The following is an 18,864-nucleotide window of genomic DNA, read 5'->3' on the forward strand; positions in this document are numbered from 1 at the left end:
GTCCGGTGTGTCGGAGTAGCCCAGCAAAACCACTTGGGTGGCGTAAGGCGGGGTCAACTGCCACAACCTCCCCACAACGCTATAAGCAGTCCAGAGGAAAAACATTGAACACTAATGATACACCTCCAACAAAGTAATGAGTCACTTAAGTAAATTCACCTGAAAACCTCATAGGTCTCCAGACTGGGACTGAACCAGGGAAGCTATTCTGAATACTGGAGACATCAATGCAAGACACAGCAGGGTTTCTTACGACACCAGGGGAATGGAGACTGTGAAGGCCCCAAGATTCAACCTGTGAGTCAGCACGAGAACCACACTTCAAATACATGATGTCACTCCAGTTGGTGAGCTCGTGTTCTGAGGAAATGCAGACCGCCGTAGAAGACCATGAGGTCTCCAGATCCAAACGAACCAACCAATCCCCTCGCAGATCCACATCTGGAGTGGAGCACAACAGGATGAACAAGGGGGTAGACAAACAGCAGGCTGTTGTTCCGTAATAAGAGTGTGAGCCTTGTGGACATTCCGTGTGTGGCAGTGAACATAGATCACCAAAATGTCCCTAATGGAGAACATGTTGTCATCTGGACATACTTTATGATTAAATCAAAATGGATTCCTGGACCTTGATTTGATTTCATGCCATCTGATACAGTAATTTAGGGCTACCACCTAATGAAGAGGGATATCATTTGATTTTTGAGGAACGATGTGAATGTGGGGCTTGCTTTAATCTCATCATTAGCCGAAGCAGTTTGCAATAAGCAGAGACAAGCTAATATAAACAGAAAAGAACGCTACATAGACTTTATCTAGAATTTTCCATCTCATTATTTACTATTCTGAAATTGAAATTCCTCTTGTCATACTTACACACTACATGATTTATCTGCGATTGAACATAAATATCAACCCCTGCTGTGATCTATCTTATTTGGCTTCTACAACATACATATACATACACTATAACCTATGATGGATCCCAGGTGATTTTTGAGATTCACCCAAGAACGTGTGAAGGGAATGCCCTCAGCATGGAATCATCAGATCTCTTCACGGGCCTCATGCAGACCCATAAAATAAACAGATTGTTGCCGACATTCCTCCTTCTCCAAAAGTAGAGTGACCCCTGGCCGGTCAGTCAAGGGGTTTGGGCATCGTTGCCATTCCACACGGGCTACTCCCCTCACTCCAGTGAGTGCTAGTAGAGTAATGCATCCGCGCATGGCTGTACAACTGCTTATACACTGGCATGCACATGAGAAGTGTGTGTGTGTGTGTGTGTGTGTGTGTGTGTGTGTGTGTGTGTAACCGCTTATATATTGCTATGCTTGTGAGACATATAATGTGTGTAGTTGTGTGTGTGTGTGTGTGTCAGTGTGAGTGTATGTGTATGTGTGTGTGTGTGTGTGTCAACAGGAAATGCGCATCTCAAAATCCACCAGGCTCTGAAAATAAACCACAGGGTTGACAGACGAGACATCGGCAGGCCCTCCCCCCCACAGGAGGGATTGGGGGGGGGGGGGGCGGAGGGGTCCATCCATGTGCTTCTGGTGTATCTTAGGGTGGGAAGGCGGCTGGTGAATGTGTGACCAAAAAAAAAAGGGCTTTTCTCTTGTTTTCCTATCTGCAGCTAGAACGGTTTGACTTCTGGCTGACACTTGGGCCAGCCACCCCAGAGCAGGGAGGCCGAGGGGAGGACAGCCCCACCGCACACCCAGGGTTCAAGACACCCTGGCCACGCTCAGATAGGAAATCACATCCCCTCTGTGGGTCAACTGTGGAAGTCCAACTCTCTGGAGGCCTCTCTGGAGGGATGAGCTTGTTTTGGGGCGGGGGGAACAATCCATTTCTCCCTAGAATGTCTTCAACAGCTGTCAAAGCAGTGGCTTGACCCGACATGGACCGCAGGAATAAACACGGTGATTGTATCCTTGACAAACTAAAATTGAAGGATTAGCACATAAACAACTACTCCAAACTAACCAAACTAGCACTGCATAAAGTAGCCTTGTGAAACCGTCGTGATCTCGTGAGGACACATTCCGTTTCTCCCTGCAGATCGGTGAGGCCTCAATCCGGTGGAAAGCCTTTTCCAGAAAAGTTAAAATGCCAGGATCAATCAGCGCTCGAGGTTACGCCACATTAAGTCTGCCAATTTAAAAAATCAATGGCAGCGCCCAAGGAAAGTGTAGCAAACAAAACCGTTTTTATTCAAAGTACATTTATCTGGACTGGCAAGAGCCAAGACAACACACGCGTCACTCGAATGGAACAATCTTCAAAAAGTCTTTGACCGTATTGGGATATCAATTGCTTCCCAGGCAAGGCCAGACTGAAATTCATCATGAAACCAAAACATGAATAACAGGACTGTCTAACGAGGCTAGACATAAATAGGATATATTAAGAGCAATAGGACCACAGTGTGTCACCTAGTGTGTCTATTTGCCTCCAACTACTGTTCAGCGGAGGGTGTGTTACAGAGACATTTATAATCTACAGTGCAATGTTTCCAAGTTTTATTATCCACGTTGAAAGTTCTAGTTGTAAATAAACACAGTGAATCTAGAAACAATTATTCACATGGAACATTTGATTATTTAAAAAAGAGCAATTAAAAAAAAGACAATCTTTGGTGTATGTACAGAATCAATAAATGTGCGTAACATGTGCAAAAATTTTTTATGGCCTCTGCTCTTATCCCAGCATTATTCTTATTAAGTATATTGGATGAATGCACATTACCACTAGTACAAGTAAAGCTCATCCACACTTGATGCATACGTGTGCAAACGTACCAGGTTCCCTCCCAAATCCCTCACTCAGGTCAGTATTTCTTAAAGACACAGGGGAAATTATCAATAGTTTAATTAATAAAGCTTGTACTATCTTTGTATAAGAAGACCAACTTTCAAAACCCAAAGAAAATCGGCCAAAAAAGCCATGTATGTGATTTGATGCATCAAATCACATACATGATTTGATACAGTGGTCGCGAGTGGTCGTACTTGCATTTTTTGAAGTGTATAAAAATGATAAACAGTTCTGTAACTGAGCTATTCATGGCTTTGCAGGCTTCTACAGGATTCAGTAAATCGACATACTGGAGAGTACCCAAGATTGGATGTCACAGACACACAACCACAATGGCAAATATCATTGCAGTCTAAAGCCCTCGTAGCAAAATCCAGGTGTGTGTGTGTGTGTGTGTGTGTGTGTGTGTGTGTGTGTGTGTGTGTGTGTGTGTGTGTGGTATATATACATTTTACAGTGAGGTTTCCCTGGACTCCATAACCACGGGCTTGAAAGTCAAAATCTCTGTGAATGTGTGACCTAAGGAAAAACACAGATGACAGCAAAAACAGATGATCAGAACCCGTGGAAAAACTAGACCGCTCATGAAGACAGACAGATCTGCCAAAAATAGCAGCTTACATTCCTCCCAGCCTTGGCAACTGTGCGAAACCTCACCGACATCTCAATCCCTTTCAGTTCATGTGTTGGTACTTTGTTTATGATTTGTTCTTGTTTTTTTGCTCGATAGAGCTTAACACAGAGTATATTATTGAGCCGAGTCCAAAAGCAAATGGGATCCATGAAAGGAAAGATGTTAACACTCCTGGGTGAGGGAATTCAATCTTCCTATAAGTAAAATAATATTAGAGCAAATATTATTGTTATCCCTCCTCTTCAAAAGGCCTTAAAGATAGGGTAGGCAATTTATTTTAGAAGCATAATTTGTAAACGCTATCTTTAGAACCCGAACGTCCGCAATCAATAAATCTAACACATTCACAGAAAACATTTAATAATCAGTTTCTGTGGCTATCCTAGGCCTGTAATAAGCCTGTCCATTCATTTCATTTGGCCTGAATGAGATGATTTGATGATATACTTGTTTGTTTACTCGTCTATCTACCTACCGACCTGCCCGGCAACCTGCGCAGATTCTCCCAATAAACTCCTTATACATGACCGGAGTCTTCCCCAAGAAGAGGCAGACCTTTTGCCGAGGCTAGTGAGCTAGTCATGTGTTCTGGGGGAATGGCTTTGGAGAGAGGCCTGAAGGGAGTTGTGGGATGTTTCATGTCTAATAGTTAAAAAATCAACCGTTTCTGGACGGTTTCTTAACATCCCCCACCCTCCCTTTAACAAGCGCTGGGCTGTGTCTGTGCTCCTTCACAAGGGACTGTTTTCCTCCAACCGTTACGACCCCCTCCTCCTCATCCACCCCCCACCTGAAACGTCCCCGTGTCCTTACGTTTCCACTGGTCCAGGGTCAGCTCTGCGTTGTCCAGCGAGTGGTCATACGGCTGGGGCTGCGTCTCGTCCTCCGCCTCCCCCAGGTCCGAGAAGTAAGGCAGCGTCAGGGCCTCGGTCGCGGTCGCCCGGCTCTCCGGGTCCAGCAGTAACATCCGCTCCAGCACCGAGAGGGCTGTGGAGAGGGGGTGGAGAGGGGAAGAGGTGGGAGGGAAAGGGAGGGAGGTCGAATAGGGTCATTGGAGAAAGAGATCAAAAAATCGGAATATGACTGGGAACACATACCTGAGGTTGTCTAATATAATAAAATACAAAATAAAAGAAGCAAGATCAAAAGATTGTAAATGACCTACCTAGCAGGTTTGCTGTGGAGAGAACGTCTTTGAGGTCTTTCTTTTCCACTTTCGGAAGACCTTTGATGTAGCTTTTGGCCTGAGAACAGATATCCGCCCATCAAATATTTATGTTCACATTCAAGTGTGTGTGTGTGTGTGTGTGTGTGTGTGTACATGTGCGTGTGCATGTGGGTGTGTGTGTATGTATTTTATGGCCACAACTCACGTCCGGGGATTCTAGCTTGGAGATAAACTCCTGAGTGGGGGTTCCTGTGATCTTCATGATCTCACTCAGTTGATCCAGGTCTGAGAACCGGAGGTCAAGGTTCACAAGGTGATATTTGTAGAGTTTATTTCACAGCGTATAACCCTCTGATGGCTTAAGCTTGTCTGTATGGATAGCTTAAACCAAATATGCAAGGTGCAATGTCTGACCAAAGCAGTATGGCAGATCTATCAGCGCCTTGAGGAGCGGAGGTTCGGCTCAGGTCCACGGAGGGGTGCACTCTCAGTAGTCCAGGTCTCACGGTGAGAGGTGAATGGGACCTTTTCAAAGTGAGACAATAGGCTTTGCCTGAGAAGAACAAACGCCTCTTGCTTTTGTTACGACAATATGAAATCATAACACAGATGTGGGTAAAATTATAACACAATAATATGATTGTAACATGGTTATCAGATTATTGTTTAGTAGCAGATTATTTGTTTGATATAAATTAATAAACAAATGCACTTACAAAGGCAAGACTATAATAACGAGAAGGCAAAAGCTATATATAAAATGAAAAAAGTACTTAAGTCTAATACTAACACCAGTCATCGTATGACAAGAGTTCCACCAGCGCACAAAGGATACGGTCGCTTCCCTTAAAGAGAGGCTTCCCCTGGAGCATCTCTGCCATGATGCAGCCCACGGACCAGATGTCCACTGGAGAAGAGAACACACAAACATGTTCACTTCAGGTATGCAAACACAGGTTCCACAGATATCAAACCCACCTGTTCCTAAATTTTTTGAAGGAGTTATGATTTTCATAAAGAAATAACGTGGAAATATGATGTCAAAACAAAAACAACAAAGACAAACAAAGCGCAAACTGCACAAAAAGAGCAAAGTTGTTATTGTGACCTACACTGTGTCATAGCCCCACCTAGTGGCTGAACCACATCTTACCAGTCAAGATGATGACTATTCACAGCAAAGCCAGATTTGATTTACATTTATACCTTACATTTTTGTATTAGTTTGGTATTAAAATGAGTACGCAATGCAAAGTTAGTCTGTGCTTACCTTAATAGCAATAACTTTAAAAATGAAATCTATTTATTTAAACCATACCAACCAGCGCCATTTATCCCCAGATGCAGGGTCACATTCAAACCAAAACGTCAGACAAGAATCCAGCTGGTTAGGGAATTAAAAGGCCCTAGGCCTAACCAACCAGAGTCTGGCCCTGCTCCTTACCAGTCTGGGTGTAGTGCATCCAACTCAGGATGACCTCCGGAGCTCTGTACCAGCGGGTCACCACATAGCCCGTCATTTCACTGTCGGCCTGCCGTGCTAAACCAAAGTCCAAGATCTGCCGAGACAAACAAAACACCACACACACGCCTATCCTTTTAGAAGACGGTGAGAACCAATGGATCAAGCATTGTCATTCATGGCTTCGTCAGTTATTTTTACGCAACAGTTGCTTAGCAATAAAACTCTGGTGAGAGTCGTGTTCAGGATTTGGTTCAGTGAAGCTAATAGGGTAGGTGAAGGATGCGTGACTCTCACTGTACCCTGAGCTCACAGTCTTGGTTGATAGACAGGTTTCCTGGTTTCAGGTCCTATAAAAAAATGTTTTAGAGGAAAACAGCTACTTGAAGAAAACTTACATTTCAAGCCATTCTTAATGAATTTTGCATTGCATCCAGGAATAAAGGACAACTCTATCATTGTTATGTTTGTAAGTAAAATAAAAAAAATAAAAATAAACTTACCCTGTGAATTATACCAACAGAATGAATATACTGTTTGGAAAGAAAAATTGAAAAATCATGAACATGTGTAATTTCTTGAACTGAACTAAGACTTGTTGATGCCACATGAGCTCCTCACCTTTAGCCCTTTAAGCATCTGATAAACCAAGTACTGAATTTTGTCCTCCGAGAGCCTCTGTAGCTTCATCAGTTTGCCCAGGTCCGTCCCCATGTAAGGCATTACGAGGTAACTGAGAAAGAGAACTAAACAGGTCATTATCATTTATTATGAATATAAATATTATACAAAAATAACCGGGGAGGACGCAGCGATTGAGCTTTACAGTTAAATATTTTAAAAAGTAACGCTTTAAAAGCATCAACAATGCAATCTTCTTTATCATCAAGTGACAAATGCAAAATGGTCTCAAACACATTGCCAGTCCTGGTGAATGGAATGCTGCACTCTTCATGAGTTGAACTGCCAAGGGTTCTCAGTTTGGCTACCAGACCGTTCTTGTCCAAACTTGATGTTTTTGCCAGGTGTATATCTATCTATGCTTGCTTTTGTTTCATTTTACTAAACATCATGCACTTTACATTCCAATGTGCATAATGTATTGTTTGTGTGTATGATATCTAATCACCCAGATATTTGCAGACCCTACCGCCACCAATGCACATAAAGGATTCAATTGATAATGTTAACAAATTGATACATGTAACTTCCCACATTTCAAACATGTATTATAGAGTAATATAATCAACAAAGATGCAAAATCTAAACGTACAGTAAATGTGTACTCACAAGTCATGGAATCTATCTAGAGACAAGTCTGCGGTAAACACATCGACAAGGCCAATCACCTGCAAAGGTCAAATGTAAAAGAAGATGTGTGACACACAGGAATGACATTCTAGAAACCTGTTCTTGTGAGCATCTGCACTTCCCTTAAGTGCAAAATCTCCCCCCCACACACACGAAACCACACGCACACACACACCCCCACAACCACACCGACACCCACACACAGAATATATGTATGCCTATAGGTACATCCAATTGCATTTACATTTGTTTCCAATATTAATAATATGAATGCTTTGTGTGCCGTGTTCCTCTATCACTGCAGCCTAACAACGATGTGTTTGTGCCCAGGATCTCACGTTTTCATGTTTCATGTGTTTGAGTAGTCTCAGCTCTCTGTAAGCCCTCTTGGCAAAGAGCTCTGTCTGGAAGGGCCTGTGAAGCTTCTTGATCGCCACTTTGGTTCCCGTCCTCAAATCCTTTGCTGAGCTGGGCATAAGAACAGATGTGAAACGTAAAAGGAACTTTGTTACTTGCTTCACATTGCATTATTTATTTTTATTCAGCTATATAAACACACTACAGGTTAAGTTTATTTCTGCCACAAAAGGCATTCTGTCTCAAGTATCATTTAACAAATATAGAGAAAAAACATTTGTATTTGCACAGAATAATCGTTTTTTAAAGCAAACATTGAGTTGATCAACATCTCTTTGCCCTTCCAAGTTATCTACTGCACAAATTTTGTCAGGAATAGGCTTATTTCTACTGGAATACTGAATAATTTTAGTTAAGATAATTTAGTTAACAATAAGACTATTTGTATAGTATGGCTCTTCTCGCCCCACAGGGTACTTCCACAAACATCTTTATTTGTAGCCACATTAGCACCTAGAATTCTTACAGTAAATTCAAGTGGCCGAAGTAAATTCAAGTGCGTGAGTAATATGGATTCAGCGTAACAACGGTGACCACGCCCACACAGTGTGGCCACGCCCACAAGGTTAATAAGTAACAACAATGGGGGACCTCGTAGTGCATGGTACACAAAGGCACGGCGTCCTTATGCGCTAAGCCTGACCGCGGCGCACAATTTAAATAAGGCGTCACAAGCGCAGTTATAATCGTAGCCTACAACATATTCGAAATGAACACGTTAATGCGATCACACTAAATATCCATCCATCAATGAAACCCATATAAAATGAGTGTTGGATGATGGATCAATGAAAAGTAAAGATGTATGTTGAAGTAGCTCACTGATCAGACAAGGAAGTAAATTAAGAGTGCGCCGTTGAGTGAAAGGCCAAGGATGTCTACAAAAGTAAACGTAATTCTGTTGCTACGGCTTCATTTCGCGGAAGCAATACGCTGGATTTGTTTTGTTCTGTGAAATCAAGTTACCATTTGACAATCGTCCACGATATACGGAGGTTGGTCACAGCTTTGTCTCCTATTTGCCTGCAACACAAGGCTACTATTCCGACTTTACTTACCATACTGTACCGTACGCTCCCGTTCCCACCTGCTTCAAATCCCTGTAACGCTCCGGTACCTCCCATGTGGTCTTGTTGACGTCTTGGCGGCAGTAGCCAGGTCTTACCCGACTAGACATTTTACTTTTTTGTATTATAAGAGGTACGTTTTAGCTTGATTATTTGTTTGTTCCGTCCTACAGACACATTATCCCACCTATGTCTTCACCCTTGATAATTGTACTGGGCGTCAACAATGCAGGGCGTACCCTGAGGTCACCAAAAAAAACAGGCACTCCCGAGTCTGCATGGATATCTTGAAGACTTTTCCCGGAGACCATGTCACAAAAACGCTCTGGAATTTCGCGGTAGGCGTAGGCTACTTGCATATTGTCAGCTCCAGTGACTAGTTAAATTATGTAGTAAATAAATATTTATGTATAAAAAAAAAACCGATTACATTAAAGTTCCCCTCAGTGACCATCTAGGTATGAAGACCTACAGGTTTGCAACATAAAAGGTTCTGTAAAAAGAACCAAATGGTGGTCAAATAACCACTATAAGCCTATGCCTAACTAAGTGTACCTTTACACTTGAAACCCTCAGGCGAGCGTTCTTTTCCTGGGACTTGCTGGTACCTGTGCGTCAACATTCCACACGCCTGGAGACATAGCACTTATGTTTGCCAAGACTACAACAAATAACGTGCTTAACATAATTAGTAATAAGCATTATGTACAAGCCGATTACACGCAATTACATAATCTAACCTAGTATCGCATTTTAATCTTATTTATTTTTTAATCAGTGGATAGACAAACCACACGGTTGAAAGAAAGAAATTCTTTGGTTATATTTATTGGTAAGAGTTAAAACAACCAAGGTGAGGAATACATAATGTTTATTACCAACCAATTACGCCTATCACATTCTTTCTCAACCAGACAGATTTAGCAAGATCAATTTCCCTGAAAAAATAATAGGCAATGCAGCTCTTCTGAGTGGCATAAGGTTAAACCGGGTGTTTAAGTATGCTATGACTTATGAATTATAAAAAGCTACATCTATATATCTTACACATATTACAAAAACATCCTGTGCGTGTTTATCAATTGCAGTTCAACCAATCAGGTAAAATCACTCCCATTCATACATACAACAACAACAGTATTTGGGTCACGGCAAAGCTCCAGAGCGCATCAGACTCAGACAGGCCCCTGAAGGACTGGATATCTGAGCCTTCATTAACATCCAGCCAAACCACCAAGCAATGCTCAGGTGAAGACTAGCTTCTCAATGGAGGGTCACGTGTTTCGTTTTCCTTCCCCGACACCGGCTACCGAAAAAAGGCCCGGAGAGAGTATTATATAGGTCACAGTAGTAGGTTTGAAATCAGTGCAAAGATAAACACTGATGGTGGGCCCTTAATAAACTCTCCGTAAGCTTTTCCTTAAGGTAAGCAGGCTGGTCGAGGAAGGAGTTACGAGGATCAAGAGACAGAGATTGCCGTGGCCGAAGCCGGTGGCCTGCTGTGGTAGCCGACGACCTTCCTGGAGGCCGCTGCCGCCGTGGACGACACCGCCCCTTGAGGGTCTGACACAGCTTGCTCTGCCCCTACACTCGCAGGCTGCTCCACACTCGGCTGGGCCGAGAACGGATCTTCCAGAACCTTCAGCACCCGCTGGACCTACAGAAGGAAAATAACGATATGCAACTGAAGAGACGAAAAGGCAGACTTGTGAGGGCGTGATCATATTGTTCGGAGGCAGAATGCACTTCTTGAGACATTCACAGTTTACTACCGTACCCTCGATGTAGCCAGTGTTGTGCATATTCATGGTATAGGCTAGGACGGATCCCGCGGGAGAAAACATGCAAGCTCCAAACCATGCAACTACCGATGCTATGGTCGTACGCCCGCGTGAGGGACAATGACGCCGAGATGCAGATGGATGAGTACCGTCGTGAATCGCCTTGGACGGAGTTCGCTTGCAAAAAAGAAACAGCCCCCCCTGAGATTTCTGTTTGATGAGATGAGAGATGAGACTCGTTTCTTTTGGTTCCTAATAATAAGGAACCAAAACACACATCGTTTGACACTCTGGGTCTATATGGGAAACATTGTCGAACGTATCCGCTTTTAAAACAAGACTTCTCTTTTCAATGAGCCATTGAGATTGGAAGCAAAACAAAAGGCAGCTATTGAAGGTCTATCTGCAACCAACCAAATATATTCAATGTTGAAATTATTATTATTAATATAACATTGCACAACAGACAATTGCCCAATAAGATAGCCTAACCAAGCAATGTAGGCCTTTTCTCGTTTTAACCCCTAAAACACAGAAGCTTTTCTGTCTGAGGGCTTTGTTCTGAACTTGTTAGGCTTAATAATGATAATGAATTGATACGTGATTTGATCGAACCTGGTTCTAAACATGGTATTTGTAATGTTTGGCTCTCATTGGTTAATCTTCAGATTGCAATACAAATGGTCATGTATTCTCTAGAAGTCGTTTGGTTTCTGTGTGAACCATCAAAGCGTGTGTGAGTGCATAAATTAGTGCTGTCAGTTTAACGCGTTATTAACAGCGTTAATTAATTTAACGGCGTTAATCATTTTATCGTGCGATTAATGCTATTTTGGCTTGGCAAACGTTATAGTTTTTTCACCTACTGTCTAGCAACAACTAGTCACGTACACCGGCAACAAAACAACAAGCACGCCGCACAAACTTGTTGGGGCAAGCAAGGATACGGAGCGGGTGAAACACTCCTAAAAACTGTGTGTGTGTTTGTGTGTCACTCTGTTCGAGCCTGCACAAGAGTTCAATGTTGTCATTAGCTGTTTTGTTAGAAAGTTCAGTGATTGAAACAAATAAAAGCCTGGGCTTTTGAAGTTTTACGGTAGGCCTACCACTGTCATGCACCCGATGTCAAGTGGACCGGGTTGATTTCATTGCTGGTCTCTCTTCTAATATCCGTCTTACCAAATATATTTTATTACTTCTCAACACTCTCTGATCTCACTAAAAGGCTAGCAGCACGAAATCAAGGGATATTCAGAATATGAAAAAATGTGTAACTCGGAATTAATCGCGAGTTAACTATGACATTGACAGCACTAATATACACAGGTCAGTCAAAAAAAACCTCAAAAACTCACCTCAGAGAAGTCTCCATTCTCTGCAGCCTCAATTGCATTCTGGGCAATGTAGTTTCTGAGGACCACACGCGGGTTGGTGCTGTTCATCACCCTCAATCTGTCATCCAGTACTTCCTGGACATTACTTTGGCCCTCCAACTCTCGGGCAAGACGCTTCCTGTGTGAATAATAGCCCACTGAGGTTGGTCGAGAAGGCTCCTCTGTGACTACAGCCACAGAACAGCAGAAACAGGCCATTTTTTCCGACAACTCATGCTGACAGCGGAGTAACCAGCCCCTATTCTACCCTTCCTTATCAACATTGTGTCCTTTGTTTCCTATCCTGACGACAAAGCCTGTTTGTTTTAGCTCTTGTCCTTATCTCTTCTCCCTCTTTCCAATGCTTTTAAGCACTTTACTGAAATACCACTCTACACAATCTACAAAACACATCTTCTGTCAAGTATAGGATTGATTCTAATCCGAATAACTAAAGGTTAAATCTGCTTTCAGGCCCAAAACAATACAGACACACCCACCAAAAATACTAACACCTAACGGTCGTGTCCTCTTTACCTGTAGCTGGTGACCCAGTCGGTCCACTCCTGCGCCTGCTGGCCCCTCAGGTCCTCCTGGTTGACCTCCGCCAGCTCCTGCGTCTTGTTGAGCTTCTCCAGCTGTCGGCCAATCGTCTTCCGGTCTGAGATCATCTGGAACAGCGCCGGGTTGCTCTGGGCCATGGACAGCAGCATGGCCAGCTCTCTGACAAACCCAGCCGTAATAGGTTGGAGGTGATGGGGTTCAATGGCAAAGCGCACATATCCTCTACCAGCCAAAACGTTAACACAGATGCTAGCAATGCAACGGCTATTTCTTTTTTCCTCCCTCATCGATGCGCTTTTATTTTGCTGACTTTATTATTTAGATCTAAAAAATAACCGAAATAATTGTCTAAAGTTAACAACCGGATCATTGAGTGATAAGGTAGTACTATATTAAAAAGCTTGATATATTATCATGTTTAAGAGGACTAATGGGGGCTATTCTCTTTTTAAATTGGTCAAGTAGTGAGCGAGAACGCGGATACTTTAGTATGCAGAAAGAAGCTTTAATGTCATCCTTATAGGGCGATAGCAACCCATTAATGTAGTTCTCTAAAAGTGCTTGTTCTGCCACTGACAGACTATACAGGGTATATGCAGGAATCATAGAGATGAATTGACTACCTTTTACTACCTTTTTTACTACCTCCACAATATTCTTTACTACCAACACGACATCAAGCAGCGGGGCGGGGGGTATGCAAAGCACCACTTACTACTTATTATAAAGGTATAAATGTGACACTGCCGCGATCCCTGTAGCCCTAGTGCTGCTGCTGCTAGCACCGCAAAACAACGACATAGAGTAGAGGTCTTCACTCCCGCGGGACGCGACGCAAAATAGTGCAGTGCGGGACAAAAAATTAAAGCTCATTGCGGGTGCGGGCGGGTTGATAGAGGTGCATTTGCTCAGCCGTACAGAACTTTGAGGGGAAAAGGCGGAAAATGTTGCTGGTGTTAAAGCGAATTCTGCTTCCCACCGAAAAGTGTGACCCCAGGGGGCGCTGTTGTACATTTTCTGCAACATGCACGTGCATTATAACCAAAACATAATTAAAACATAAGATCTCCGGTGGGTCTTTTTCTTGATACTAGCATTAATTCTAAACAGCATTTTACACAGAAGCCTATAATAGGAAATGCTCAAAGGTAAATCAGCGGAATTTAACCATGACTGTAGCTTTTTATGGGTAAAGAAGCAACGGTGAAAGACCCTACTAAACGCCCTATCCATTGTATGGGTCTGTGAAATGCTAATCAAATCAAGCAAATGTATTTATTAAGCACCTTTAATAAAAAGGTAATTGGTTGGGGGGAGATCTTATGTTTCATGTATGTTTTTGTCATGCCTGTCTCTACGCTTAAAACTCGTGCATATTGCAGAAAATATGCAACAGCGCCCCCTGGGGTCACACTTTTCGGTGGGTCGCAGAATTCGGTGTAACACCGGCGTCGCTATAGCAACCAGCCACGCCAACTAACGGCTATTCAGTTCAGGTCCTGTTAGCACCGTATACTGTATTTTTTAGGCTAGATGAAGTTAAAACATGCAAACAAAAAATGGAAACTCATTTTATATTGAGGAGGTGGTGAAAAATGTACTACCAAGTCAAATTGCGTTTGTTACCTTTTACTACCTTTCTAGGGCCTTAATTTTAAATTTTATTTTACTACCGCGCCGACACCCTGTTGTATTCTAATATTATGGAAAGGATCCCTACAGAGAAACACAACTATTTTTCTTACCCTTTCGCTAGATACAGTATTTCTGGTTAGGTTACTGTGTCTAACCAAGTCTCGCCCAACGAGAAGTCTTGCAAGAGACGAGTTGAGAATGGTTGAAACATGAGTGAGAACTGTCCCAAGAAAAAACGGACCGGATCAATAAAAAGGGAAGAGAAAAAAATAAATACAAATCTTCCTCAGTAGGGATCCTTTCCAATCATTTTTTAATTTGATCTGATCCTGTCGGTAGCAGAAACAAGCACTCTTATAGTACTTACTTGTACGGGGCTCATTGGCTTCTAAGGATTACATTACATTGCCTGTCTCGCGGATTACGCCTGCAGTGTTCTGGCTCATTGTTGCACCGATTTCAAAAACTGTGGTCTGCATAAATCCCATAGACCCAAATGATTGGGAAATAGGGGAAACGTAGAAAAATCCCTAAATTCTCCTTGATAACTCTGATTGTTGACCAGGATTATAATATAATATAATCCTACTGGCTCACCGTGGTTCCATGGTTGGCTTGTTGGCTACCCTGAGCTCCTCCAGGGAGGTGCACTGCTCCAGCAGCAGGTCTGTGGCCTCTCCGACCACGCCCTGCTCCCCCTCGCTGGGGCAGGGGATCTCACCCAGGCAGCGGAACGTGTTGGAGAAGTCAGCTCCTGTATGGAGGGGGCAGAAGCATTCGTTTTAAGTCATGATTGCATCAAAATGACTCTTGGTAATATCCAACTAATTCTAAGGGGCAGGATATTTTATGAGGGTCAGGGTATTCTGTGTTATGCCCGATCATGCCCCTGTTCCGCATGCTCTGACCTGTGTTACCAGTCTCACCGGTGTTCGGCCCAGTCTCACCAGTGTTCGGCCCAGTCTCACCAGTGTTCGGCCCAGTCTCACCTGTGTTCGGCCCAGTCTCACCAGTGTTCGGCCCAGTCTCACCAGTGTTCGGCCCAGTCTCACCTGTGTTCGGCCCAGTCTCACCAGTGTTCGGCCCAGTCTCACCTGTGTTCGGCCCAGTCTCACCTGTGTTCGGCCCAGTCTCACCTGTGTTCTGCATGGTCTGCAGGAGTGTAGTGATCAGTGTCTCGTCCTCTGGCTCCTCCTTCCTCAGCAGGCCCAGCTTCTTCCTCATGGTGGCCAGGTAGAAGCCGTTGTACAGGTCCATGTATTCCTCCAGGACGGCCTTGGCGCGGCCTGCGGGCAGCTCCGGGGCCAATGCCTCGGCCAGCTTCCCCAGGTTCCACCTGCATATGGCGGGCTGGGCCTGGTACGAGTAGCGGCCGGAGTTGTCCGAGGTATTGCAGATGAAATCCGGATCGAACCTTGGAAAGAAGAGGGAAGAATGACCTTTCACGACATTCAGAATAATTAATAAATAGGTCAAGAGGATCAGGGATTATCCTTAACAGTAATTCTACTTCTTAATTAACACAAATAATTGTGTCTCTGCGCTCACATATTTATATACATATCATTATACTAGACAAGATCCTAGTGACTTGAGTTATAAAGAACCAAGTAATTAACTATGTCACCTGAAATGTAACCATCTGCATCACTTAACTGTACATTAACAAGTTGTATTGTACGTAACCACTTTGACTAACGACTAATAAGACAAGCTCATTACATGCATGAGACCAGTCCCTTGGCAGAGCATAACACAGGCTGCTATTCTACAACTCTGACTGTGTGATGGCGGTAGCGATAAGACATCAAGTATCAGACCTGTCCATGAAGCCGTACGGGCCGTAGTCCAGCGTCAGTCCCAGGATGCTCATGTTGTCCGTGTTCAGGACCCCGTGGCAGAACCCGACACACTGCCACTGGCTCACGAGGCGGGCCGTACGCAGGACCACCTGCCACCGTGGGTGGGCCGGAGCGTTAAAGTTAAGAGCCTGACTGATATAGAGCAGCTCTACAATAGTATTGGTCAATATTGACCTATCACAGTTGGATCAGTATCGGCGTATGTGTTTGCCGATATGCATGCACCCATATGAAGGAAATGGTGTCATCACGCAGTTTGTCCAGCAGAGCGCGCTCCCGACTCCATTGTTTATAATCCTCTCAGCACTATCTGCAGCATGTGTAGCTGACACGTTCCTATTCTGAGTCAAGCGGGATGGCTGCTAGCTCGTTTTTGAAATACCTTTAATAAACAATGACCGCCTAATTTTCCCTTTCACATATTATATTAACGTCCCTGACAACCCCCAGGTCACTGTTGAGTACTGATTTCACGTTACGTAGATACCTAGTTGGTGTGCCGCAATGCTGGATAGTAAAATAAACAACGTCCTGATCGTTTACTCTCTACAAACATACATACATACGGTTATACAGACATATACACACACAGACATCCTGGCTTCACTTAAACATCTGTTACCAATGGAATTTGGCAAAATCCCATAATTTGAATGTTAACAATTGTATCATTGCAGTTTGTGAAAAAACATTTGTTAAAGTAATGTATTCATTACTCCTTATTTATATGCGAGTCCTTCTTAAGTTGTCCACAAACACCTTTCTGACTGACGCGCATTGATTACAAAAGACTAAAGTGAAGCAGACGGTTGCAATGGTTTGACTATCCATGACATCATTGTGTTTAACTGTTGATCTCTCTGAATAACATGTTCATATACATTAATAAACAATAAAATCTGCCCAATTACTATGAAGGAAAGGAGCAAATACTGGTGAGTGACCCATCATACACACTTTATATACTATATAACTGGGTGACAGTGGTCCTATTGAAAGCAGTGAGGTACCTCCCTGAATATTGTGGCTGGATAATAGCAAGCAGGGAATGACTCAGCATGATGATGCAGATTATCATAGAGGATCGGATCACTGCAAGAGACATCCTAAATTCTCACCCTAATTCACTTTAGAACCAATTGCATTTTTTTTTGTTCCGTAAATTGAGTGAATGGGTGGGTGGGGTGGGGTGTATTGTGAAAGGTTTTGAAACGGTGCATCCAGTGAGGAGCATACCTCTCTGAAGAAGGCCACGTTTCTCTCGACCCGATCACTGTGGTTCTGCTGGATCTCAGGATAGAAAGTCTCAATGACATAATCCAGCATCTGTCCTCTGATCTCGTCGTGTCCGTAGCTGGGACCCTGGCGCCCGGAGTTCTCATCTGCCCTCTTGAAGATCTCAAAGGACCCAAACCTGCTCACACAATTCCCCCACAAACGCACACACAGAATGTATGAAATGAATACTTGTAGAATAGGGCAAGTTAAACATCAATCCTTGTGTCGTGTCCTGCATAACTATCCGCCCAAGAGACAAATACATGGGTGACGTTTATGACATGTGACAAAGCATATAACGTTAATTCAAACCCAGCGACAACTTTGAAAAGCAGTTGTTCAGCAGTGACTGTTTAACGAACCTGAGGAAGGTCGGCGCAATACGTAGAACCATAGAGCATCTCTCGTGAATCGCGTTCCCATCGTAGTTTATGTCTCGAATGACCTTGCTGTCAGAAGTCACCACCGATCCTGCTCTGGTGGTAGGAATACCCAAGGCGAAGATGGCCTCACTGCATAGAAACTCCCGTATACTGGAGCGGAGCACCTTACGACCATCAGCTTGTCTAAAGGGGTTTGGGCAAAAAACAAACAAAAATAAAGTATACATGTTTGTTTACTTTAGCCATAGGGCAGTGTTTATGATATCTGAATTAAAAAAGTTAAACGACAAACCTTGAAAAAGGGGTCTTCCCAGCGCCCTTCACCTGGATCTCCCACCGGCCACTTGGATTTTCATGACGCAGTTCGGCACTCTGATCGGTTGGAGCTTTCACCTCGCCTAAGTAACAAGCTGCCCCATCGCCTAGCTGTCCAGCAAACGACCCAAACTGGTGTCCACAGTAGCAGTGAGCAGCGGGCTCAGATCCAGGCATCACTTTGGATCCACTCAGATATTCTGGGCCAAGGGGGTCACTCATGACCTCTGCCCCGTTGAGCCCGAGCAACGAAAGGGCCTTATTTGAGACAGCTACGAATGTAGGTTTGGTCACAGGTGTCGGCTTCATTTTGGAAAAGCACGCTCCCTTTACCATTCGCACGCCGGGTTCTTCCGACGAATCCAGTGGAAGCCTTCTGAGTACGACATTGTCAAACTCAAGATGATCCAGTGGCGAACGGCTCATCGATACACCCATACTGTCCATGGCGATTAGTCTGGCAACAACCACAGCGCGGAGAATATTTGGTTGTAGCAAACGAGGTCTTAAATAAGCCATCCAGTCGTGGCCATACGATTGGTTGGAAATGATATCTTCAACAGCAAGCAAAGACTTATCATGCAACAACTTGCGGGTGTGTGAAAGATCCGACCGTGCTGCATTATTATCTGTCGTACTAGGAACCAACGTCAGAGCGGAACCATTCGCCCTGACAAAAGCAGGATGGGAGTGACTTGATTACAGACTGGGCTCAGTCATGGACCTATTAAGGGCTCAGTCTGTAATACTGTTATACAACTCGAACCAAGGGTTTAAAACTTGTAGCCTAGGAA

At 43.7% G+C, this 18,864-nt stretch overlaps 2 protein-coding genes across 2 annotated transcripts; both read right to left on the reverse strand.

The window, feature by feature from the left end:
* Positions 1 to 2,188: 2,188 nt before the first annotated feature.
* On the reverse strand, positions 2,189 to 9,574 carry mapk12a (mitogen-activated protein kinase 12a). The gene is made up of 12 exons (XM_060060832.1): positions 8,871 to 9,574; positions 7,734 to 7,863; positions 7,375 to 7,433; positions 6,706 to 6,817; positions 6,588 to 6,617; positions 6,387 to 6,434; positions 6,067 to 6,181; positions 5,458 to 5,529; positions 4,828 to 4,907; positions 4,620 to 4,698; positions 4,268 to 4,441; positions 2,189 to 3,339 (listed from the first exon to the last, which is right to left on the reverse strand). The coding sequence occupies exons 1-12, from the start codon at positions 8,987 to 8,989 to the stop codon at positions 3,272 to 3,274; spliced, it is 1,086 nt and encodes a 361-aa protein (XP_059916815.1). The 5' UTR covers positions 8,990 to 9,574; the 3' UTR covers positions 2,189 to 3,271.
* A 117-nt stretch (positions 9,575 to 9,691) lies between these two features.
* Positions 9,692 to 18,767, reverse strand: selenoo1 (selenoprotein O1). Its single transcript, XM_060060829.1, has 9 exons — positions 18,048 to 18,767; positions 17,735 to 17,938; positions 17,331 to 17,508; positions 16,053 to 16,183; positions 15,369 to 15,646; positions 14,830 to 14,986; positions 12,571 to 12,756; positions 12,016 to 12,172; positions 9,692 to 10,536 (listed from the first exon to the last, which is right to left on the reverse strand). The coding sequence occupies exons 1-9, from the start codon at positions 18,587 to 18,589 to the stop codon at positions 10,339 to 10,341; spliced, it is 2,031 nt and encodes a 676-aa protein (XP_059916812.1). The 5' UTR covers positions 18,590 to 18,767; the 3' UTR covers positions 9,692 to 10,338.
* Positions 18,768 to 18,864: the final 97 nt, after the last annotated feature.

The sequence above is a fragment of the Gadus macrocephalus genome, chromosome 9 (assembly GCF_031168955.1).
Source record: "Gadus macrocephalus chromosome 9, ASM3116895v1".
Classification (NCBI taxonomy): domain Eukaryota; kingdom Metazoa; phylum Chordata; class Actinopteri; order Gadiformes; family Gadidae; genus Gadus; species Gadus macrocephalus.